This window comes from Pongo abelii, chromosome 1 (genome assembly GCF_028885655.2).
Source record: "Pongo abelii isolate AG06213 chromosome 1, NHGRI_mPonAbe1-v2.0_pri, whole genome shotgun sequence".
Taxonomy (NCBI): Eukaryota; Metazoa; Chordata; class Mammalia; order Primates; family Hominidae; genus Pongo; species Pongo abelii.
The window spans coordinates 189,962,709-189,982,418 of NC_071985.2; the positions used below are offsets into that span (position 1 = coordinate 189,962,709).

The 19,710-nt window shown below is 48.3% G+C and overlaps 1 protein-coding gene across 1 annotated transcript; it reads right to left on the bottom strand.

Annotated features, from left to right (window-relative positions):
• Window positions 1–742: 742 nt before the first annotated feature.
• On the bottom strand, window positions 743–18,868 carry MPL (MPL proto-oncogene, thrombopoietin receptor). Its single transcript, XM_063712869.1, has 11 exons — window positions 16,991–18,868; window positions 16,502–16,680; window positions 15,648–15,946; window positions 15,091–15,253; window positions 14,707–14,833; window positions 8,628–8,812; window positions 8,323–8,465; window positions 6,258–6,417; window positions 5,888–5,984; window positions 2,952–3,039; window positions 743–2,737 (listed from the first exon to the last, which is right to left on the bottom strand). The coding sequence occupies exons 1-11, from the start codon at window positions 17,371–17,373 to the stop codon at window positions 2,483–2,485; spliced, it is 2,079 nt and encodes a 692-aa protein (XP_063568939.1). The 5' UTR covers window positions 17,374–18,868; the 3' UTR covers window positions 743–2,482.
• Window positions 18,869–19,710: the final 842 nt, after the last annotated feature.

Here is a 19,710-nt window from a genome sequence, read left to right on the forward strand (position 1 = left end):
CCTATTGTTGGAACCCAAGCAGAAACCAAAGCCCAGGAGAATGCTTGGATGCCGGCCATATGAATCAGCCTTGCTAAGCATAGGACAAGATGGAGAAGGATGGAGAATAGGTCTGGGTGGGACAAATGGATGACATCCAGTATACCCAATCTCCATAATTCCTCCCCAGCCACGTGAAAGGCTCTGACTTTACTCCTAGGGACCCAAGACTGGAATGGGAAGAGCATGAAATTGAGCTGTCTATCCCCCTGGCTCTCTCATTGCCGCCTGCCCAGAGGTTGGCTGCACCCCTCCACCAAAGAAAGGCCATGACTCCTTCCTGGCAGCCCTGTCTTACAGCTACTCTCTGGTGATCTGGGAACCACTCCCTCCCTTACCCCTTGATGCCTAAGGCTAGTGCTAGCACCTTGTTGTTGTTAGCCTCAGAGGCACTTGCACTGTTCCTTGATGGTTTTCCCAAATCTTGCCCTCATCTTTGTAAATACTGTTGGCCGTTTATTACACTGTCATCATATTACCCAATTTGAATGTGTCATCTATTTCTGCCAAGACCCTGACTGATACAGTGGGTATGTTTGGAGCCAGAAAAAACAATGACAACAAAACCATTTGTTTGAGAATTAGAATGTTAGGAGAGTCCATAACCAGAACTGTCTGAGCACATTTACTGCTGCCTATGAACGGTTTAGAGGATGAGGACAGTTGGCATGGGATTAAGGTAACTTTGTCCAGAAAGATTTCATTCATTTAGAAAAAATTTATTGAAGGCCTACTATCATGCACCAAGCACTACTATAGGTGCTGGGGGAAAAGGACAAATAAATCATGGTCCTTTCCCTCAAGGAGCTCACAATCTAGTAGCAGGGGACAGACATGTAAACAGTTAGGGTCCTTTCCCTCAAAGAGCTCACAATCTAGTAGCAGGGGACAGATATGTAAACAGTTAGTTGCATAAAGCATCACAGTGCTGTAGTAGATGTCTGAGCTAGAGATAAGAACTTTGCAATGGTCAACATACAATAAAGGCAGAGAATAGATGGGATTGGAGACTCTGTTAAGAAATGGAATCTTGAAGGACTGTAATAATTGGAAGAAATGCTAGAAGAGGAGAGTAAGAAGGAATAATTACAACAGTAGTTCGGATATATTAATCATTTACTATGTCCTAGGGACTGTGCTTTACTTAGATTATCTCAATGCTCGTCACAACTCTATGGGGTGCTGTTATTATCCCTGTTTTACAGATGAAAAAACTAAGGCTCAAAGACATTAAGTTATGTGCCCAAGGTTGCACAGCTAGCAAATGTGAAGGACAGGAATTGAATCCAGCTCTGATTCTAGATCTAGTTTATTCTCTTAACTACTAGTACACTCAGCCGGGTGCAGTGGCTCATGCCTGTAATCCCATCACTTTGGGAGGCCAAGGTGGGTGGATCGCCCCAGGTTAGGAGTTCAAGACCAGCCTGGGCAACATGGCAAAACCCTGTCTCTATTAAAAATATGCAAATTAGCTGGGGCTGTGCGCAGTGGGTCACACCCTGTAATCCCAGCACTTTGGGAGGCCGAGGCAGGCGGATCACGAGGTCAGGATATCGAGACCTTCCTGGCCAACGTGGTGAAAACCCGTCTCTACTAAAAATACAAAAAAATTAGTCGGGTGTGGTGGCAGACGCCTGTACTCCCAGCTGCTTGGGAGGCTGAGGCAGAATTGCTTGAACCCAGGAGGCGGAGGTTGCGGTGAGCCGAGATCATGCCACTGCACTCCAGTCTGGCGACAGAGCAAGACTCCGTCTCAAAAAAAAAAAAATTAGCTGTGTGTGGTGGTGTGTGCCTGTAATCCCAGCTACTAGGGAGGCCGAGGCACAAGAATCGCTTGAACCCGGCGGTGGAGGTTGCAGTGAGCTGAGATTGCGCCATTGCACTGCAGCCTGGGTGACAGAGCGAGACCCTGTCTCAAACAAATAAAAAAAACCTACTAATGTACTCAAAGAGGCAGGACCAAGGTAGGAAAGAATTTAAAGGAGAAGTGAGTAGTCAGCCTTGACAAATCTCACAGAGAGATCAAAGGAACTGATGATTAACGAGATCCTATTGGATCTTGGAATTAGAAGATTTGAGGTGCACTTTGCCTGGGCAGTTTCACTAGCAAAGTGTAGTAGGGGAACTAATTGAAATAGTCTCAAGAGTAAATGGGAAGTGTGGGGAAGTGGAGGCTTGTTTTCAAGGCGTTTGACATCAAAGAGGAGAGAGAAAGTAAAGAAGGAGCTTAGTGAAATGAGTCTGCTTGTGGAGAAAGGGTCCTGGTTTTATGTCAGCAGCAGTAGAGTAAGATCAGTGCTATGAAGCCTAATTGTGAGGGCAGACAGAGGGGGATGGAGGTGAGGTCTAGGGTGCTTGTGTTGTGGGGGTAAGGTAGGGAAGTTCACAGGGAAGTCTCGAGAGTTTAGCTCTGTCCAGGGAACTGGGAGTGAGGAGCCTGTCCTCAAGGCTGCTGCCAATAGCTTAGTGGTAGGTAGGAATGGTTGGCAATGTGGGTGGTACAGCAGGATCCTGACTCAGCCATGGGTGGGCACACAGACAGAGGCATGGTCCCCAGGCAAGAAGGCTGCAATCTTCGGTAGTCCATCTGGGCCTGGGAGGAACACAGGGGCAAAGGAGTCCTCTCTGAGGACTTGGGGAGGATTTCAAGGAGGCTGGGTTCCACTTCTTCACAGGTATCTGAGACTGTGGCCTTGGGCTGGGAGAGATGAGGAGAGGCACGGGATTAAAGCAGATCCTGTGGGAGGAGGGGCTGGACTGTACAGGAAGGAGAAGGGCTGGGGTAGTGCTGGGGTAGTGCCTGGGGATGGCACACTGGTAGGGCAAGGACCTTGAACAAGTTGTGTTGTTGGGGCAAGGATCCAGTACCAGGCAGGGTTGGTGATGGGCACAGGGGAGGGAAGCACACTCACCGGACTCAGGGCTGCAGTGTCCCTGAGGTACTGGCCTAGGACCCGGTGCAGGTCTGGAAGTGAGGGCCACAGGGCATGCCTCAGTCTCCTGAGGGAGAAGGAAGAGAAGCAGACTGAGCCATGGCAGTGAATTGGCAGGGAGGAGGACAGCAGTTGGGGTGGGGGAGCAGTGAGGCCAGGGAGTAAGGCTTGGAGATACAAGAGCATGGTCAAGGCAATAAAGTCAGGCAGGGGAGTAGAGTAAGAAGAAAACCTCAGGTAGGGGAGGGAAGTCAGTGGTGGGCGGGTTCAACAAAGGGTGCTGCAGTTTCCTCAAACACTCCAATGTTTGTTCCGTCTGGAACACTGGATTCATTCCCTCACCTCATTGTAGGCCTGTGTTCAAATGTCATCCCTGACTACCCTGCCTGAAACACAGTAGTCCCCCTTTATCTGCAGGGGATATGTTTCAAGACTCCCAGCAGATGTTTTTTCTATACATACATACCTACAATAAAGTTTATAAATTAGGCACAGTAAGAGATTAACAATGACTAATAATAAAATGGAACAATTAGAACAATATGCCAACATCACTACTCTTGTACTTTGGGGCCATTATTAACTAAAATAAGGGTTACTTGAACACAGCACTGCAATACCTCAACGAGTCAATCTGATAAGCAAGACGGCTGCTAAGTGACTATGGGGCAGGGAGCATATACAGCGTGGAGATGCTGGACAAAGGGATGATTTACATCCCGGGTGGGACAGAGCGGCATGGCAAGAGATTTCATCATGCTACTTACAATTTAAAATACATGAATTGTTTATTTCTGGAATTTTCCATTTAATTTTTTTCGGACCTTAATTGACTGCGTGTAACTGAAACCACAAAAAGTGAAACTGTGGATAAGAGGGAACCACTGTAGTGCCACTTCCTTTCCCCATGACAGGCTATCTCCTGCTGTACTTCATTTTTCCTTATAATACTTGACTTGTTGTACATTTATTATATTGTTATATATATTTCTTTTTGTCTGTCTCACCCCACTAGAACATATGGTCCCCGAGAAAAGACAGTTTGTCTATTTATTCACTCCTATATTTCTAGGGTGTAGAATAGTGTCTGACCCATAGTAGGTGCTCAGTAAATTAGCTGAATGAATGAATGAAGAAAACCAGTGGAGTTTATTAGTAAGTTACTGGAGAGGGTAGTCTATCTGGGAAGAATATGGATTAAGGTGTGTTGGAGGAGCCTCAATTTTTTTGTTTTTTTGTGTTGTTTTGGTTTGTTTTGTTTTTGAGACGGAATCTCGCTCTGTGGCCCAGGCTGGAGTGCAGTGGCGCAGTCTCGGCTCACTGCAAGCTCCGCCTCTCAGGTTCACGCCATTCTCCTGCCTCAGCCTCCCGAGTAGCTGGGACTACAGGCACCCACTGCCACGCCTGGCTAATTTTTTTTGTATTTTTAGTAGAGACGGGGTTTCACTGTGTTAGCCAGGATGGTCTTGATCTCCTGACCCTGTGATCTGCCCACCTCGGCCTCCCAAAGTGCTGGGATTACAGGCGTGAGCCACCGCACCCGGCCAGAACCTCAATTCTTTAGCCTCATATTTCCATGTGGAGGGACGTCAGTAGAACATTTCAGGCTGCTTCTGTGACCTCACTCATATCTCTCCAGGGGAGGAGGTGTGACTTACCTGGTAAATTGGGGAAAAGGAACTGAGTATGCCTGGCTCAGCAGACCACCTCCTCCTACTTCTCCAACTTTTTTGTTGGATCTGGCTACCTGCATGGAGGCTACCTTTCAGTCTGCTCATACGTATGGGCAGATTAAAAGTTCAAAGAGAGGTATGTCCAGAGGGAGATGGTAGCCCACGACAGTGGCACCTGAACCAACCCAAGACCATCAGAAGATACCATCTGGAGGAGCTGACTTCTGAGCTAAGTCTTAAAGAAGCAGCAGATGAAGGACGGAGGTGGGATGCTTTCTACCCTTCATGTTTATAGCCTCCAATGGCATTTCTCCTCAGCCTTCGTCTTCCCACATAAATGAGTCACTCATTAATAACATTTATTTAAGGGCCTGCTTTTTGGCAGGCACTGTGCTAAGGATTTAAAGATGACCAAGTAAGGTATAATAGGGAAGATATATAAAGAAATAAACACAGTAAAACACTACTGGTACTGTATTGGAGCACAAAGCAGCGGCCAAAAGGGGGAGGGTCAGGAAAGGTTTCTTAAGAGTTGGTGAAGAAAGTTATTTACAGATGAATGGGTTTAGTCAGACAGGGAGGCTATTTCAGGCAGAGCGGACGTTATGTGCAAAGGCACTGAGAAGTAAAACCTGACTTGTGGAGAAAACCAGTTTGGAAAGGCTGATGCACAGGGTAGAAGAGGCTGAAGTGCTTGCTGGCAGGGGCCGATTTTGCAGAGCCTCACTTGTCATCATAGGGAGCCTGGACTATATCCTGGGAGCTATTAAAAGGATTTAAGAAGGGAATTGATAGGTTTATGTGCGCATTTTAGAAAGATTATTCTGGTGGCTGTGTGAGGCTAGATCGGAGGGGGAAGAGGTTCTGTTTCAGTGAGTCAGGTCGTGTCTGTAGGGCTAGAGAAAAGGGGCCATTGTTTGGACTAGGTTTAGGAGGTGGGACCTGATGGCCGATTGGATGCGGGGGTGGAGTGGGCAGTTTGGCTGAAGGGTGGACGGTGGCCTAGTCGCCGAGGTGAGCAGCAGGAGGCGGGGCTGTTCGAGGTGTGCGGTATAGTGGGCGTGTTAGAGTGTAAGGAGCCGCGGCGAGTCCCAGAGGTGACGTGCAGGAAGTGGCGAAGCTGTAGGTGCGCACGGGCCGTGGCCGGAGATCTGGGGTCACAGAGCGAACCAAGAATGCCTGTTTAGAGGCCTTAGGCTCCACCCGGTCCACCGCCAGTCTCCTGCCTGGCGGGGGCGGTACCTGTAGTGTGCAGGAAACTGCCACCTCAGCAGCAGCAGGCCCAGGACGGCGCTGAGGCCCAGCACTAGATGCAGAGCCGTCACCAAGGAGATCCAGGCTAGGAGACAAAAAGGGTCAGACCTCGGCCCGCCCGGGCCGGAGCCCCGCCCTCAGCCCGCCAGCCCCTGCTCTGGCCCCGCCCCTCGCCGACCCTGGGCACTGCGGGCACCCGCGCAGCCGTCGGCCCGCAAGGCCGGGGCCCCGCCCCTCTCCGCGCCCTGCGCCTCGCCCCTCTCCGAGCCCCGCCCCCCAGCCCCGCCCCACTCGCACCCGGCGCCCCGTCCCTGGCGCAGGCGCTGTGCGGCTTTGGCGCGGCCGGGGCCTGCCTCACCGGTCTCGGTGGCTGTCTCCACCCTAGCTGGGTCCGACCACGAGCTCCAGGGACCTTGGTAGGTGGGGCCGTTGAGCCTGGCGCGCAGCTGTAAACGGTAGCGAGATCGCGGGCGCAGCTCCAGGGTCCCTCCTCGGGCCCCGAGAGGCGGCTCCAGCACCTGCGCAAAGAAGCGTGCGGTGGCCCGGCGTCGGGGCTTCGATGGCCTGGCGTCTGTTTGACCCAAATCCTACAGCTCCGAATCCCCAGGCGGTCGGAGATTCCCACAAAGAGCCCCACCGGCAGAAAACACGCTTCCCGGCAGAAACAGGCCCTAACCGAGAGCCTCTCCCTAACGGGATCACGCTCTGCCCGAGAGAAACGCGCCAGGCCCACCTCCTGAGACACAGACCTCACCTCAGAGAGCTACGTATCCTAACACCAACACCAGGTACACCCTCGGCAGGGATACCGGTACACACACGCCCTGCCGGGTGTTCTCATAACTCCAGGTCGGGCGATGGACACCACCAGAAACAGATATATTCAGAGCCACACAGACCATGCCACAAATAATACTCATGCTGCAGAGGATGCCAGATTTGCGTTAGGCGCTGGGATACAAGTATCATGTGTACAAGCAGGAAGACAGCAAACATTTATGAACTGTGTGATACTCCAAATATTAGGCACTGGGTTAGGCACTGGGGAGAAAGCAATAAAATACCGTCTCTTACATATCTAATGAGAGAGACATCCAAACAGGTAAATAATCACAACAATTAATTAGTGCAAGGCACCATGGAAGTCCAGAGAAGCAGTTAATGCTTGGTTTTGTGCCACAGAGTAGTTTAGTGTGCTAAAAGCATGGATGACACGGCTGGATGGTCACAGATGAGTCTAAGGCAATCCTGGTAGGAATTTGAGGACTATTAGTACGTTATTGCCATCAACTTAGTTGTTGATGAGTAAGGGGAAGGCATAAGGGAAGAGCAAGAAGAGTCAAGGGTGCTTCCAGGCTTGGGTACTGGGTAAGTAGCGGTGCCATTGTCAGAGACAGGAAACAGAAGAGAAGTAAGTTTGAGGAAGATATACTTTAGGGTTCCATTTTATAGAGTTCAACAACAGTCCAAATGAATCAATGGTAATGTCAGGATGGTGATTACCTTTGGTGGCGGGGGATGTGTCGGAGCATTGGGAGCTTCTGAGATGCTGGAAATAATTTATATCTTGATCCTGGTTATGGTTACATGGATGTATATACAAGTACAGACTATATATTTAAAATTTGTACACTTTGTTGTATGTAAGTTTTATCACAATAAAAAAGTAAAGCTTCAGGAAGAAGAGGAGTTCCATTCTGGATAGACTGAGTCTGAAATGTCCAGGGGGAGGAAGTTTTGGTAGAACCATAAGATGTTGTACATAGTTGTATATATGTGTGGCAAATGAGAATAAAAGTAGACAAACTAATATTTAAGTAATGTATATTGAGCACCTTCCTTATGCCAGGCAGTATGCTAGGTATTTAGATATAGTATTTAATCTTTACTATAACTCCATAAGGTAGATAGCTTCATCCTCATTTCACCAATGAGGAAACAGACTTCAAACATTTTGGTAATTTGCCTGTGGTTTGTAAATTCCTTTCCATATGGGAGTTAGAATGGTAAAATTGCGATTGTTAATGTATGGGCATTGAAACCATGGAGTTAAAGCACTCACCTGGGGAGAACATATTTATTTTATCAGAGGAGAAAAGAACCTAGGATGAGACTCTAGGAAGCACAGCATTTTGTGGAAGGCTGGAAAGGAGGAGCCGGGAGAGGAGAGTGAGAAAGTTCAGTCAGAGACTTAGGAGGAAAATCGGGGAAGACTGATATCCCAAAGAGAGAGAAATGTTAAGTAGGAGTAGCCAGAAGTATCGGATGCCCAAGAGAGACTAAGATACCAGTTGAATCTGATAAACATAGATATACTAGCAGAGACTGGATACATAGACACTTTCACTCCTGCTAACAGGCATGGCCAACCCCAGGGATCCCCTGCATAGTGAAGTCTGTGGGCATTTGTTGCTTGACCATACCTTCCAGTCCTGATGGCCTTCTCCTGTGTATCGGAGTTGATAGCAGGTCTCTTGGGCTGCCCAGGACGATGGGTGCTGCCACTCCAATTCCAGATGCCCGCTGGAGATCTCCCTCCAGTGCAAGTTTGGGGTGGGGAGGCGCACTACAGGGATGTCAGCAGGGAGCAGCTTAAGTCCTTCTGTGCATGAGGCGTCGTGCCACCAGAGCCATCGGTCAGAAGGGTCAGAGTTGGGGATCCTGGGCACAGGGTCAGATTCAGTGGGGGTGGGAACTATGTGGGAAGAATGGGGAAGAAAGTTCTTACCAGCCTGGTGGATCCAGAAAGGGGAGCCCAGGTAGCTGTGAACAGCACCCGGGGCTGTGGTCACCTCCACAAGGATGTGAATAATGCTGTCATTTCGTGACTTGAAGTGGCAGCGAGAGAACTGTGGGGTCTGTAATCCTGGATTTGTTTTCTCTTCCTCTTCGCAGTTCTCCCAGATGGGGTACCTAAGACCCAGCCCCACAGAGTCATTGAATCAGGCCTGCCCCAGAGACTAATCCCAAGGCTTCCCATCCCACAAGAATGATGGCCTGCAGGGATTATCATCTAACTCCTTCCTTCGAGGGGCCTCCAGAGCTTTCCTTCTGTCTTTATGCCATGATGTTTTCTTTTTGTTTTTTCCTTTGTTCATTTGTTCGTTTGTTTGCTTTTGCTATTTTGCCATGATGTTTTCTGAAGTCAGCTTTGGTGTCTGGCCTCTTCCCTTTGAGGTAAGACCTAGCATGATATGTGAAAACAGCATGGGTTTTCACCAGGAGTTCAGGTCTTGGCTTACCTTTGTATAACTTTGGGCAAATTACTTGGTTTATCTCTGCTCCAGTTTCCTTCTATTTGTAAAATGGGTTAATGATACCAACCTCACAGGATTGTTTCAAAGATTAAAGAACCTTTATCTTTCTGGAGAAAAATATCCTCTATTTTTAACGTGTTCTCATACGTCATTCCTCCTACTCTCCCCTATGTGTTATTTTGCTATTAGATTATTACAATAGTCTCCTAACTGGCTTTTCTGCTTCTGTTTTTGCCACTATCTTCAAGTTGTTCTCCACACAGCTACCAGAATTTGTTTCCAAAAATGTTGATGTAATAATGTCCAGAATATAATGTCACAAACTATTGATTTTGATCTTTACCACTGCTATGTTAGATGAAGCCACTATTATTCCTTGCTTGGATTAAGGCAAATTTCTAACTGGTGATTCTGCTTCTACTCTTATTTATTTATTCACAGAGAAACATATGTTTTAAAAATGTAAGTCAAATTGTCATTGTTTACTGCTTAAAATCCTTCAGCGGCTCTTCATCCCACTTAGAATAAAACCCAAACTCCTTACCAGGCCTACAGGACTCTGTGATTTGGTTTCTCCTTGCCTCACCATTCTCATCTCTTACGATTCTCATGCCAGTTTATCACCCTTCATACGCACAGGCCTTCTTTCTGTGCCACAGATATGCCAAATGCGCTATCTTTGCACTTTGCCTTTGCCCTGGATTGCTCTGACTGTAGGTCTTCATGTGACTCATTCCTTCTTGCCATTTAGATCTCAGCTTATCTGTCACCTCCCTGGTGAGGCTTTTCCTGGCCACTCAGTCTAAATTAGCAACACCCACCCCCCACCCACCACACGCCCCCCTTTAGTCTCTATTATAACTTTGTTCCTTTATTTCTTTACTTGTCTCCCTCTCCTTTTCCCCTCCCCTCTACTAATGTAAGCCCCAACAATGCTGGAACCCTTTCTATTTTATTTATTTTAAAAAATGATTTGAGACAGTCTTGCTTTGTTGCCCAGGCTGGAGTGCAATGGAGCGATCTCAGCTCACTGCAGCCTCTGCCTCTTGGGTCCAAGCGATTCTCCTGCCTCAGCCTCCTGAGTAGCTGGGATTACAGGCACCTGCCACCACACCTGGCTAATTTCTGTATTTTTAGTAGAGATGGGGTTTTGCCATATTGGCCAGGCTGGTCTCGAACTCCTGACCTCAAGTGATCTGCCCACCTTGGCCTCCCAAAGTGCTGGGATTACAGGTGTGAGCCACTGAGCCTGGCCCCTTTTCCATTTTATTTGTTGCACTATTTATCCCCAGTACCTTGTACAAAGTCACCCTCAATAATTCTTTATTGAACAATTGAATCATGTCTCCCTCTTGATTATAACCCGTAAGTGGCTCACCGTCACTAAAATGGGTATGTTTACCCATTTAATCAACAAATAATTGATACTATGTGCCAATTGGTACTGTGCCAGGCCCTATGAGTGCATAGAGGAATAAGCTTCAAAGAGCTCTAATTTCAGTGGGAAAGACAGAAAAACAAACATGATATTTTTCTGTGATGTGCATAGACTGGCTTGGGAGCATCAAAGGGGAGCATCCAGCCCAGACTGGGAGGGTCAGGGAATGCTTCCTGGATACGGCGATGTTTAGACTGAGTTTTGGACTAAAAATAGGATAGGCAAAAGGGACAAACAGGCATCCCAGGCACATGGTTGTGCATAGATAAGAGAGTGTGGTGCTTTGGGGGAAATTCTAAGTGGTGCAGATGGTTTTCGCATAAAGGGCCTGGTGGTAAGTGGTAAATGTGAGACTGCAGACCATGTCATGGATGGCCTTATGGCCTTTCTGGGGAGCTTGAACTTGAATTACTACTAACCTTGTAGTAGTTAGGTAGACATTTAAGGATTTTAAGCAGGGAAGTGCCATAACTAGCTTTGTACTTTAGGAAGATCATTCTAACTACAGTCTGTAGAAAGGATTTGTGAGGGCCGACTAGAAGCAGAGAGAAATCCATTACGACACTCTTGTAGTTTTTCATGTGCAAAGTGATGAGGATGTGAAAATAGGGTAGCAACAGTGAGAGAGAGGGAAAGAGATGATTGAAGAGATACTGAACAGGTAAAAATGACAAGACTATTTCTGGTTAGGCCTGGAGGGTATAGGAATGGGAGAAGTCCAGGATGATTTCTGTTTTTCAGTCCAGGAAAACTGAATTCATGGTAGGATTGGAGACAATAAAGAAAAAGCAAGTTTTTCTTTTCTTTTTTTTTTTGGAGAAGGAGTATTCTCTCTGTCGCGCAGGCTGGAGTGCAGGGGCACGATTTCGGCTCACTGCAACCTCCACTTCCTGGGTTCAAGCATTTCTCCTGCCTCAGCCTCCCAAGAAGCTGGGACTACAGGCACGTGCCACCACGCCCGGCTAATTTTTGTAATAAATGATGAGGTTTCACTATGTTGGCCAGGCTGGTTTCCAACTGCTGACCTCAGGTGATCCAGCCACCTCGGCCTCCCACAGTGCTGGGATTACAGGTGTGAGCCACTGTGCCCAGCAGGAAAAGCAAGTTTCGATAGAGGAAATGATGACTTCAGTTTTGCTACCCTTTAGTCCACTCAGGCATCTCAATCCTATGGATATCTATGCAGTTATTAAAAAGAATGAGTTACATCTTTTTGTAATGATCTCTGAGACATGTTTTTAAGCAAAAAGGTGAGTCAACAAACATATATAATGTAATCCAATTTATATTTAAAAATTAAATATTAGGCTGGGTGTGGTGGCTCATGCCTGTAATCCCAGCACTTTGGGAGGCTGAGGTGGGTGGATCACTTGAGGTCAAGAGTTCGAGACCAGCCTGGCTAACATGATGAAAACCCGTTTCTACTAAAAATACAAAAAATTAGCCGGGCATGGTGGCGCACATCTGTAATCCCAGCTACTCGGGGGGCTGAGGCAGGAGAATCGCTTGAACCCTGGAGTCGGAGGTTGCAGTGAGCTGAGATCGCACCACTGCACTCTAGCCTGGGAAACAGAGCGAGACTCCATCTCAAAAAAAAAAAAATTAAATATTAGGCTGGGCGTGGTAGCAGGGCTGAGATGGGAGGATTGCTTGAGCTCAGGAGTTTGAGACCAGTCTGGGCAACATAGGGAGACCTTGTCTCTACTTAAAAAAAAAAAAGAAAGAAAGAAAGAAAATGCCTGTAGTCCTAGCTAATCAGGAGGCTCAGGTGGGAGAATCGTTTGAGCCTGGGAGGTCGAGGCTGCAGTGAGCCATAATCATGCCACTGCACTCCAGCCTGGACAACAGAGCAAGACCCTATCTCAAAAATAATAAAATTTAAATGTTGTATAGAGATGTATGTAAATACATAGAAGAAAACTGGAAGAATACATTTAAATAGTTAATAGTGTTCAAAAATTTTTTACTGTTGGTAGGTGAGAATATACTGGTGAATAAAAGCCCATTGATCTTGCCCTCATGGATCATATGTGGTCAAGATCAGCCTTTCTCAATTGGAGTTCAGAGAGGTTTTTTTTTTTTTTTTTTTTGAGACAAAGTCTTGATCTGTTGCCCAGGCTGGAGTGCAGTGGTGTAATCATAGCTCACTGTAACCTCAAATTCCTAGGCTCATGCCATCCTCCCACCTTAGCCTCCCAAGTAGCTAGGAATACAGGTGCCACCATGCCTGGCTAATTAAAGAAATTTTGTAGAGACAAAGTCTCACTATGTTGCCTAGGCTGGTCTCAAACTCCTGGCCTCAAGTGATCTTTTTGCCTCAGCCTCCCAAAGTGCTGGGATTACAGGTGTGAGCCACTGGGCCTGGCCAGATTTTTATTATCAACCAAATAATCATATAAAGTATAAATATTAAAGTGTGACTATGATAAGTACTTAAGAAGGAGAGGTACGGCTGGGCGTGGTGGCTCACGCCTGTAATCCCAGCACTTTGGGAGGCCGAGGTGGGTGGATCATGAGGTCAAATCGAGATTATTCTGGGCTAACAGTTACAGTGAAACCCCATCTCTACTAAAAATACAAAAAATTAGCCAGGCGTGGTGGTGGGCGCCTGTAGTCCCAGCTACTTGGGAGGCTGAGGCAGGAGAATGGCATGAACCCAGGAGGCGGGGCTTGCAGTGAGCCGAGATGGCGCCACTGCACTCCAGCCTGGGTGACAGAGCGAGACTCTGTCTCAAAAAAAAAAAAAAAAAAAGGAGCGGTACATGGTACAACAAGAATGTATAATAGTGCTATTGGACTTAATAAAGAAGGCCAGGGGAGGGTCCCTAAGAAAATGACACTTGAGTTGAGATTTGGAGGATAAGTAGAAGTTAAGTAAAGACAGGAGGGCTGGGTAAACAGCAGTGTAAAGACCTAGAAGCAGGAGGGAATATGCCAGATATGAGGGGACCACAGAAGCCCCATGCTGGAACATGGGGATCAAAGGGCAGCATAGCACAAGATGAAGCTGAAGAAGTAGGTAGGGGCTGAGTCTCAGAACTTTTCAAGTCCATGGTAGAGGTTTTTTTCTTTATCCTAAGACTAGTGGGAAACTATTGAATATTTTTAAGCAGGGAGTGTTATGTTCATTTTTGCACTTTTAAAAGATCCCTTCAGGCTAGGTGCGGTGGCTCACACCTGTAATCCCAGCACTTTGGGAGGCCAAGGCAGGTGGATCACCTGAGGTCAGGAGTTCGAGACCAGCCTGAGCAACATGGTGAAGCCCCCTCTCTAGTAAATACAAAAAAAATTAATGGGGTGTGGTGGCACATGCCTGTAATCCCAGCTACTTGGGAGGCTGAGGCAGGAGAATCCCTTGATCCCTGGAGGTGGAGGTTGCAGTGAGCCGAGATTGCACTATTGCACTCCAGCCTGGGCAACAGAGCGAGACTCTCTCACAACAAAACAAAACAAAAAGATCCCTTCAGCACCTATATGAAGAATTACTTGGAAAACTCAGGGTGATCAGTTACTATGTCTTTTCGGTAGCCCAAGAGAGAATTAATGATGGGTTGTAGTAGGATAGTGGCAGTGATAGACAAGTGGGCAGATTCTAGAGATAGTTAATAGGTAAAATCAATACAACTTGGTTATAGATTTAGATACGGAGAGGATGAAGAATTAATGAGGTGCTTGCTGGAAGTCTTTGAAGGCCAGGCTAAATTTTTTATGACTTTGATAATGAGAAATTGCAGTACATGTTTGAGTAAGGGGAGACCATGCAAAGTTAGAGCTTTACAAAGGTCATGCACAGTTTGAGCTTAACAAAGATCACTCTGTTAGCAGCACGGGGAATACATTGGAGGTGAATTAGACTGTAGGATGTTGCAATGGTCCCAGTGACATTATTAAGGCTGAACTAAACCAAAGCATTCCCAATGGGAACAGAGAGGGGTTGAGAAGATAAAATATCGGTTGGAGGATGAGAGAATAGATAAGAGAGCATTGAAAGCTGTATGGTTTGGAGACAAAGGAAGGAAAGTGAAGAGGACCAAGAACATTCTCTTCCTTTTTTCTGCAAGACTGTGGCTCACTCCCATGACACCAACCTCAATCAGCAGTTCAGCTCTCACCTGTCTCTGGGGCAGCACCGTGCCCTGCTGTGGTAGAAGAAGCCTTGGGAGCTAGCATGGTCCTGTTGCTGCCATTGACAGGTAACATTCTTAAGGTCCAAGGTAAAGCATTGCAGTCCAATTGCCACTAAAGTCAAAGAAGTAAGTCCCATCAGGGTCCGTGTGCCCCTACTGTATAGGGTGTTCAGATAATTTCTACACATATAACTTAGAACATTGACTCCTGTTCTCTCTTCTTTCCCTGAACATAGTTCATCCTGTCCAATGGCAAGTTCGAGATCATCAGGAAGGACCATGGTTCCCAGAGCTTCAGATCCAGCCCAGGCTTCCCTAGAGATATTCTTTTTATCTCCTCCCCATCTCCCTATTCCTTTGTTGGCTCACCTGCATCTCCAGGCAGGTCCACAGTCACAGGGAGGGACCAGGATCCCCAGGAGCCACTGAGGGAGATCCCATCAGGTTCGCTGCGCAGCTGCAGCCAGTAGGAGTTGCCAGGCTGGAGTCCTGAGATGAGGCAGCTTCCACCCACTGCTGTCAGAGCTGAAGCCTTGGGAGGAAAATCCCATCTTCACAATCTAGGCCTGCCTGTCAGCTGAGAGAGCCTCCAACCCTTATATTTGCACAGCATCCCTGTGGAGAGGCGCTCAGCTCCTTGCCGGATAGATATGCACACAGACCAGGGGCCAAGTTGGTGGGTTTCAGGTGGTGTTGAGGGTTTTGTTGGGAAATCTCCATTAATTTGGAGGCCTGAAAGCCTTTGCTTTTATCAGTGGGAATGACCCAAAGTAGGAAGCCTCTAAGTAGGCATGGCTCCTATCTGAGCCTATACTAACTCTCCAAGGACGAACCCAGGTCTGGAATCCCCAAAGTATGGTCTGTCCTTTCCTGGGGCAAGATTGAAAGTAGGAGGTAAGAGGTGGGGCAGAAGAAGGTCAGCATACTTCTCTACTTGGGGAGGTCTGCTTTGGTCCATCTTGCCAGGGCATTGTGGGCTGAGCACATGGAGACTGGTCCAGAGCAGAGGCTGAGTGTGGCCTCTGCAGAGCAGGGCAGCAGGTTTCTGTGGCGATCAGCTGTATGACCGTGGGACCAGTGGAGTTCTTGGGATTTCTGGGGCCATAGCGGAGTTCATACCTCAGGAAATCACTGATTTCTGGAGCTGGCTCCTCCCAGCTGATCTGAAGTTCCCCTGGCTGGCTCCCACCCATGGCCTTGATGATACTGGGGGGAGCCGGCAGGCCTGAGAGCAAGACAGGGCACATCAGAACTCTGAGTACCACAGTCTGTGGCTCAGCCTCTGGACTGCAGAGAGGGGTGCTGGGGGCTGAATTGGGGCAGATTCTGGATTCAAAAATGGTAGGCTCTCATTCTCCTGGAGGGCAGGCAGGCTAGGGAGGCTCCTGATTCTGTTCTTCCCTCATGAGAACAGTGACTTCATTGCAGTATGATGGCTTGCTAGACTCAGTGCTTCTTGCAAGCAGGGTTCCCCTTTTCTCTCCATATCCCCATCACCTAGCCCAGTGTCTGGCACACAGTAGGTATTCTGTAACTCTTGAATGGATGAATAAATGATTTGTTGACAATGGGAGGACCAGGGTGTGAAATGATTTGTGGGGCATTTCTAGCTCTAGATGCCAAGGCTGGGAGGAATGACAAGGGAGTCTTGGGGTGCCTCTGGGGGTCTGGTAATAGGGGTATCTGTGCTGAGCTGGAAGGGCACAGACAAGTCTGATTCCAGGAGCTGGACTGGGGGCAGCAAGTGGAGGGGGCAGGGTGACAGGAGGATGGCTCTTACCTACACTGTCCACAAAGAGGACTCGCTGAGTCCGAGTCTGGTTTAGGACCACATTCTTCACCCAGAGGTGCAGCGGAAAGAAGAGACGCACTTCCTCCTGGTCTGGAAACTGGCACACGTATCGGGTTCCAAAGTGGGGCACACTCTGGGAACTCAGGGGGCAAGCACGGGGCTTCTCCCTGTTGGCATAGAAGAGGTCCCTCCTACACAGCCACCATGCGGAGCCCTGAGGACCCAGACCTGGGCCCATGCCCAACTTCTGTCTCTAGTACTGCCATTTTTCTTCTCACTGCCTGGGATAGGTGGGATTAAGGGTTATGTAGGGCTGGAGCTGGGGCCCACATACATCCAAAGCACATCTGTTCGAAAAGTAGGTACTTAGGGCTTGTATTCAGAGTGGTCCTCGGACAGGCAGGAAAGCTGCTGGAGTGGGACTCAGCTAAGTGCAGGGACAGATATATGGGGAGTGGGGCACAGTCCAGCACCTACCGCGGGTAGGCATACAGCAGCTGGTATGTCCCACTGGGCGCTGCCTCTTCCTCATCCCAGAAGCAAGTGAGGTCCTCAAATGTTCGGGAGAAACACTTCAGGGGCTCTGAGTCTGATGCCAGCAAGGAGACATCTAAGGAACAGCTGGTGAGTTGGCCCTGGGTCCTCCCAGGCATGTTTATGTGGAAGGGGAGGGGACCAGCAGGAGAGCCTCTTACTCTACCTCCCCTCCCAGGGCCCTGCATCACCTCCCAGGGCTCCCTCTTCCTGGGCATAGGTGATCTCCACCCTCTGTGCACCTCACCTTGGCTGCTGACTTGGGCCAGGTTTTGAGGGGCCAGGAGGAGGCAGGAGGTGATCATGAAGAGGGCCCAGGAGGGCATCTTCTCCGCCACTGTGTGCCTGCCTTAGCCCATCCTCCCTTCAGGAAGCCGGGCCCCAATCCCCTCCCAGGCCAGCCCCTCAGGTTCCTGTCAGATACAGCCCCACGTCCTGTCCCTGTCCCTGCCCCTCTGAGGCCCATCCAGACCACACTGGGGCCAGGGGCCAGGGGCCAGGGGAGGGGAGGGGGCGGGAGAGAAGGAGGAATTTGAAAGAGAGGACATAGGCCTTTTGGTGGGAGGGAGATGGGGGTTGTATATTTGACCGTATACCAAAAGGCAAGTCAGCCTCTCTATCTGTGTTAACGATTATAGAATGGTATAATAGCATCAGAATAGCAACCTTTACTGAGCACTATGCTGCCGTGTGTTAAGCACTTTATATCCATTCACTTAAGACAATCCTCACAATAGTCTTGTTATTTCCATTATAGAGATGAGGAAACGGAGATGCAGAGAAGTTAAAGATTTGCCCAAGGTTACATACTAGGACATAAAGCTCAGGAGGTCAACCTTCAGAACCCACATGCATAACAACCATGCTGTGCTATGCTCTTGGGAGGCTAATCTGCTGAGAAGTGACTGTCTGCCCCACAACTATGCCAAATGGTGGGTATTTCCACTTTAACAGTTCTGTGACTTTATGCATGAATAAACACATTCTCGCTGAAACTGGACATGCCCTCTCCATTATGGGCGGCCTCCACGGCTGCCTCTAATCCCTTGCTACTCAAAATGTGGTCTGTAGACCAGGAGCAACAGCATTAGGTGGGCACTTATTAGAAATGCAGAATCTTAGGCCCCACCCCAGGCCTATTAAAGTTGAACCTGCATTTTACCAAAATCCCCAGATGGTTTGAATGTAACTTAAAGTTGGAGAAGCAATGGTCTTCAGTACTTTTATCCTGTTTGCTCAGATTGGAGATGGCTTACACTCCTTACCCTGCCCCCTTGTCTTGTATCCAATAAATAACAGCGCAGCCTGGCATTTGGGGCCACTACTGGTTTCTGCGTCTTGGTTGTAGTGGTCCCCTCGACCCAGCTGTCTTTTCTTTTATCTCTTTGTCTTGTGTCTTTATTTCTATGATCTCGTCTTTGCACAGGGGAGAAAAACCCACCGACCCTGTGGAGCTGACCCCTACAAAAATAGAATCTGCATTTTACCAAAATCCTTAGATGGTTTGAATGTAACTTAAAGTTGGAGAAGCAATGGTCTTCAGTACTTTTATCCTGTTTGCTCCGAATCAGTGGATGGGGCTGGGTGCAGTGGCTCACACCTGTAATACCAGCACTTTGGGAGGCCGAGCTGGGTGGATCATCTGAGGTCGGGAGTTTGAGACCAGCCTGGCCAGTATGGTGAAACCCTGTCTCTACTAAAAATACAAAAAAATTAGCTAGGCGTGGTAGCTCTTGCCTATAGTTCCAGCTGCTCAGAAGGCTGAGGCATGAGAATCTCTTAAACCCAGGGGGCAGAGGTTGCAGTGACCCAAGATTTGCACCACGGCACGCCAGCCTGGGTGACAGGGCAAGACTCTGTCCCAAAAAAAAAAAAAATTCAGTGGATGGCTGGTCTCAGCTCTTCAGCCTGTGCTCATCTCCTGTCACTGAACCCCAAGCCTCCTCCTGGGACTGCTCTGTATGTGGATTTTATGCCAATTCTAGGAGCCTTGACTCTTGGGTGGGTGGAGGTGGGGACAGGAGGTGAGTTGTGGGGAGGGTGCATAGCCACATCAACTCCCATTTTTAGCCCCTCAGGCCTCAGCTGGGGCTCCCATTGCTGGCTGTACAGACTAAGTATCCTCAATATCAAGGAGGAGATGGAACTCCTTCAGCTCTCCTGTGAAGTCTTAGTTTCTCTGGCACCATTTCTCTACAAGCAGTCCCTGACTCAGATTTGTCTTTAGCTGTACCTGGCTCTCACATTACGAGGACTGATGGTAATGACTTTGGATGCCTTCCCCAGTCCCCAGGCAAGGGCTACCCAAACTTCTGTGAGATCAAGTGAGAGGGGAAACACAACTTTAGTGTTCATGCAGTCCCATGGCTTTGATGCTCTGTGTATGCTGATGACTTCAAATGATATCTCTAGCTGTGATTTCTTCCCTGGGCTCCAGATTTGGATAGCCAACTGCCTACCTGACTTCTCCACTTGCATATATAAAAGCATCTTTTACTTTTTCTTTTTTTTTTTTTTTTAGACAGAGTTTTGCTCTTGTTGCCCAGGCTGGAGTGCAGTGGTGCAATCTCAGCTTACTGCAACCTCTGCCTCCTGGGTTCAAGCAATTCTCTTGCCTCAGCCTCTCGAGTAGCTGGGATTACAGGCACCTGCCATCACGCCTG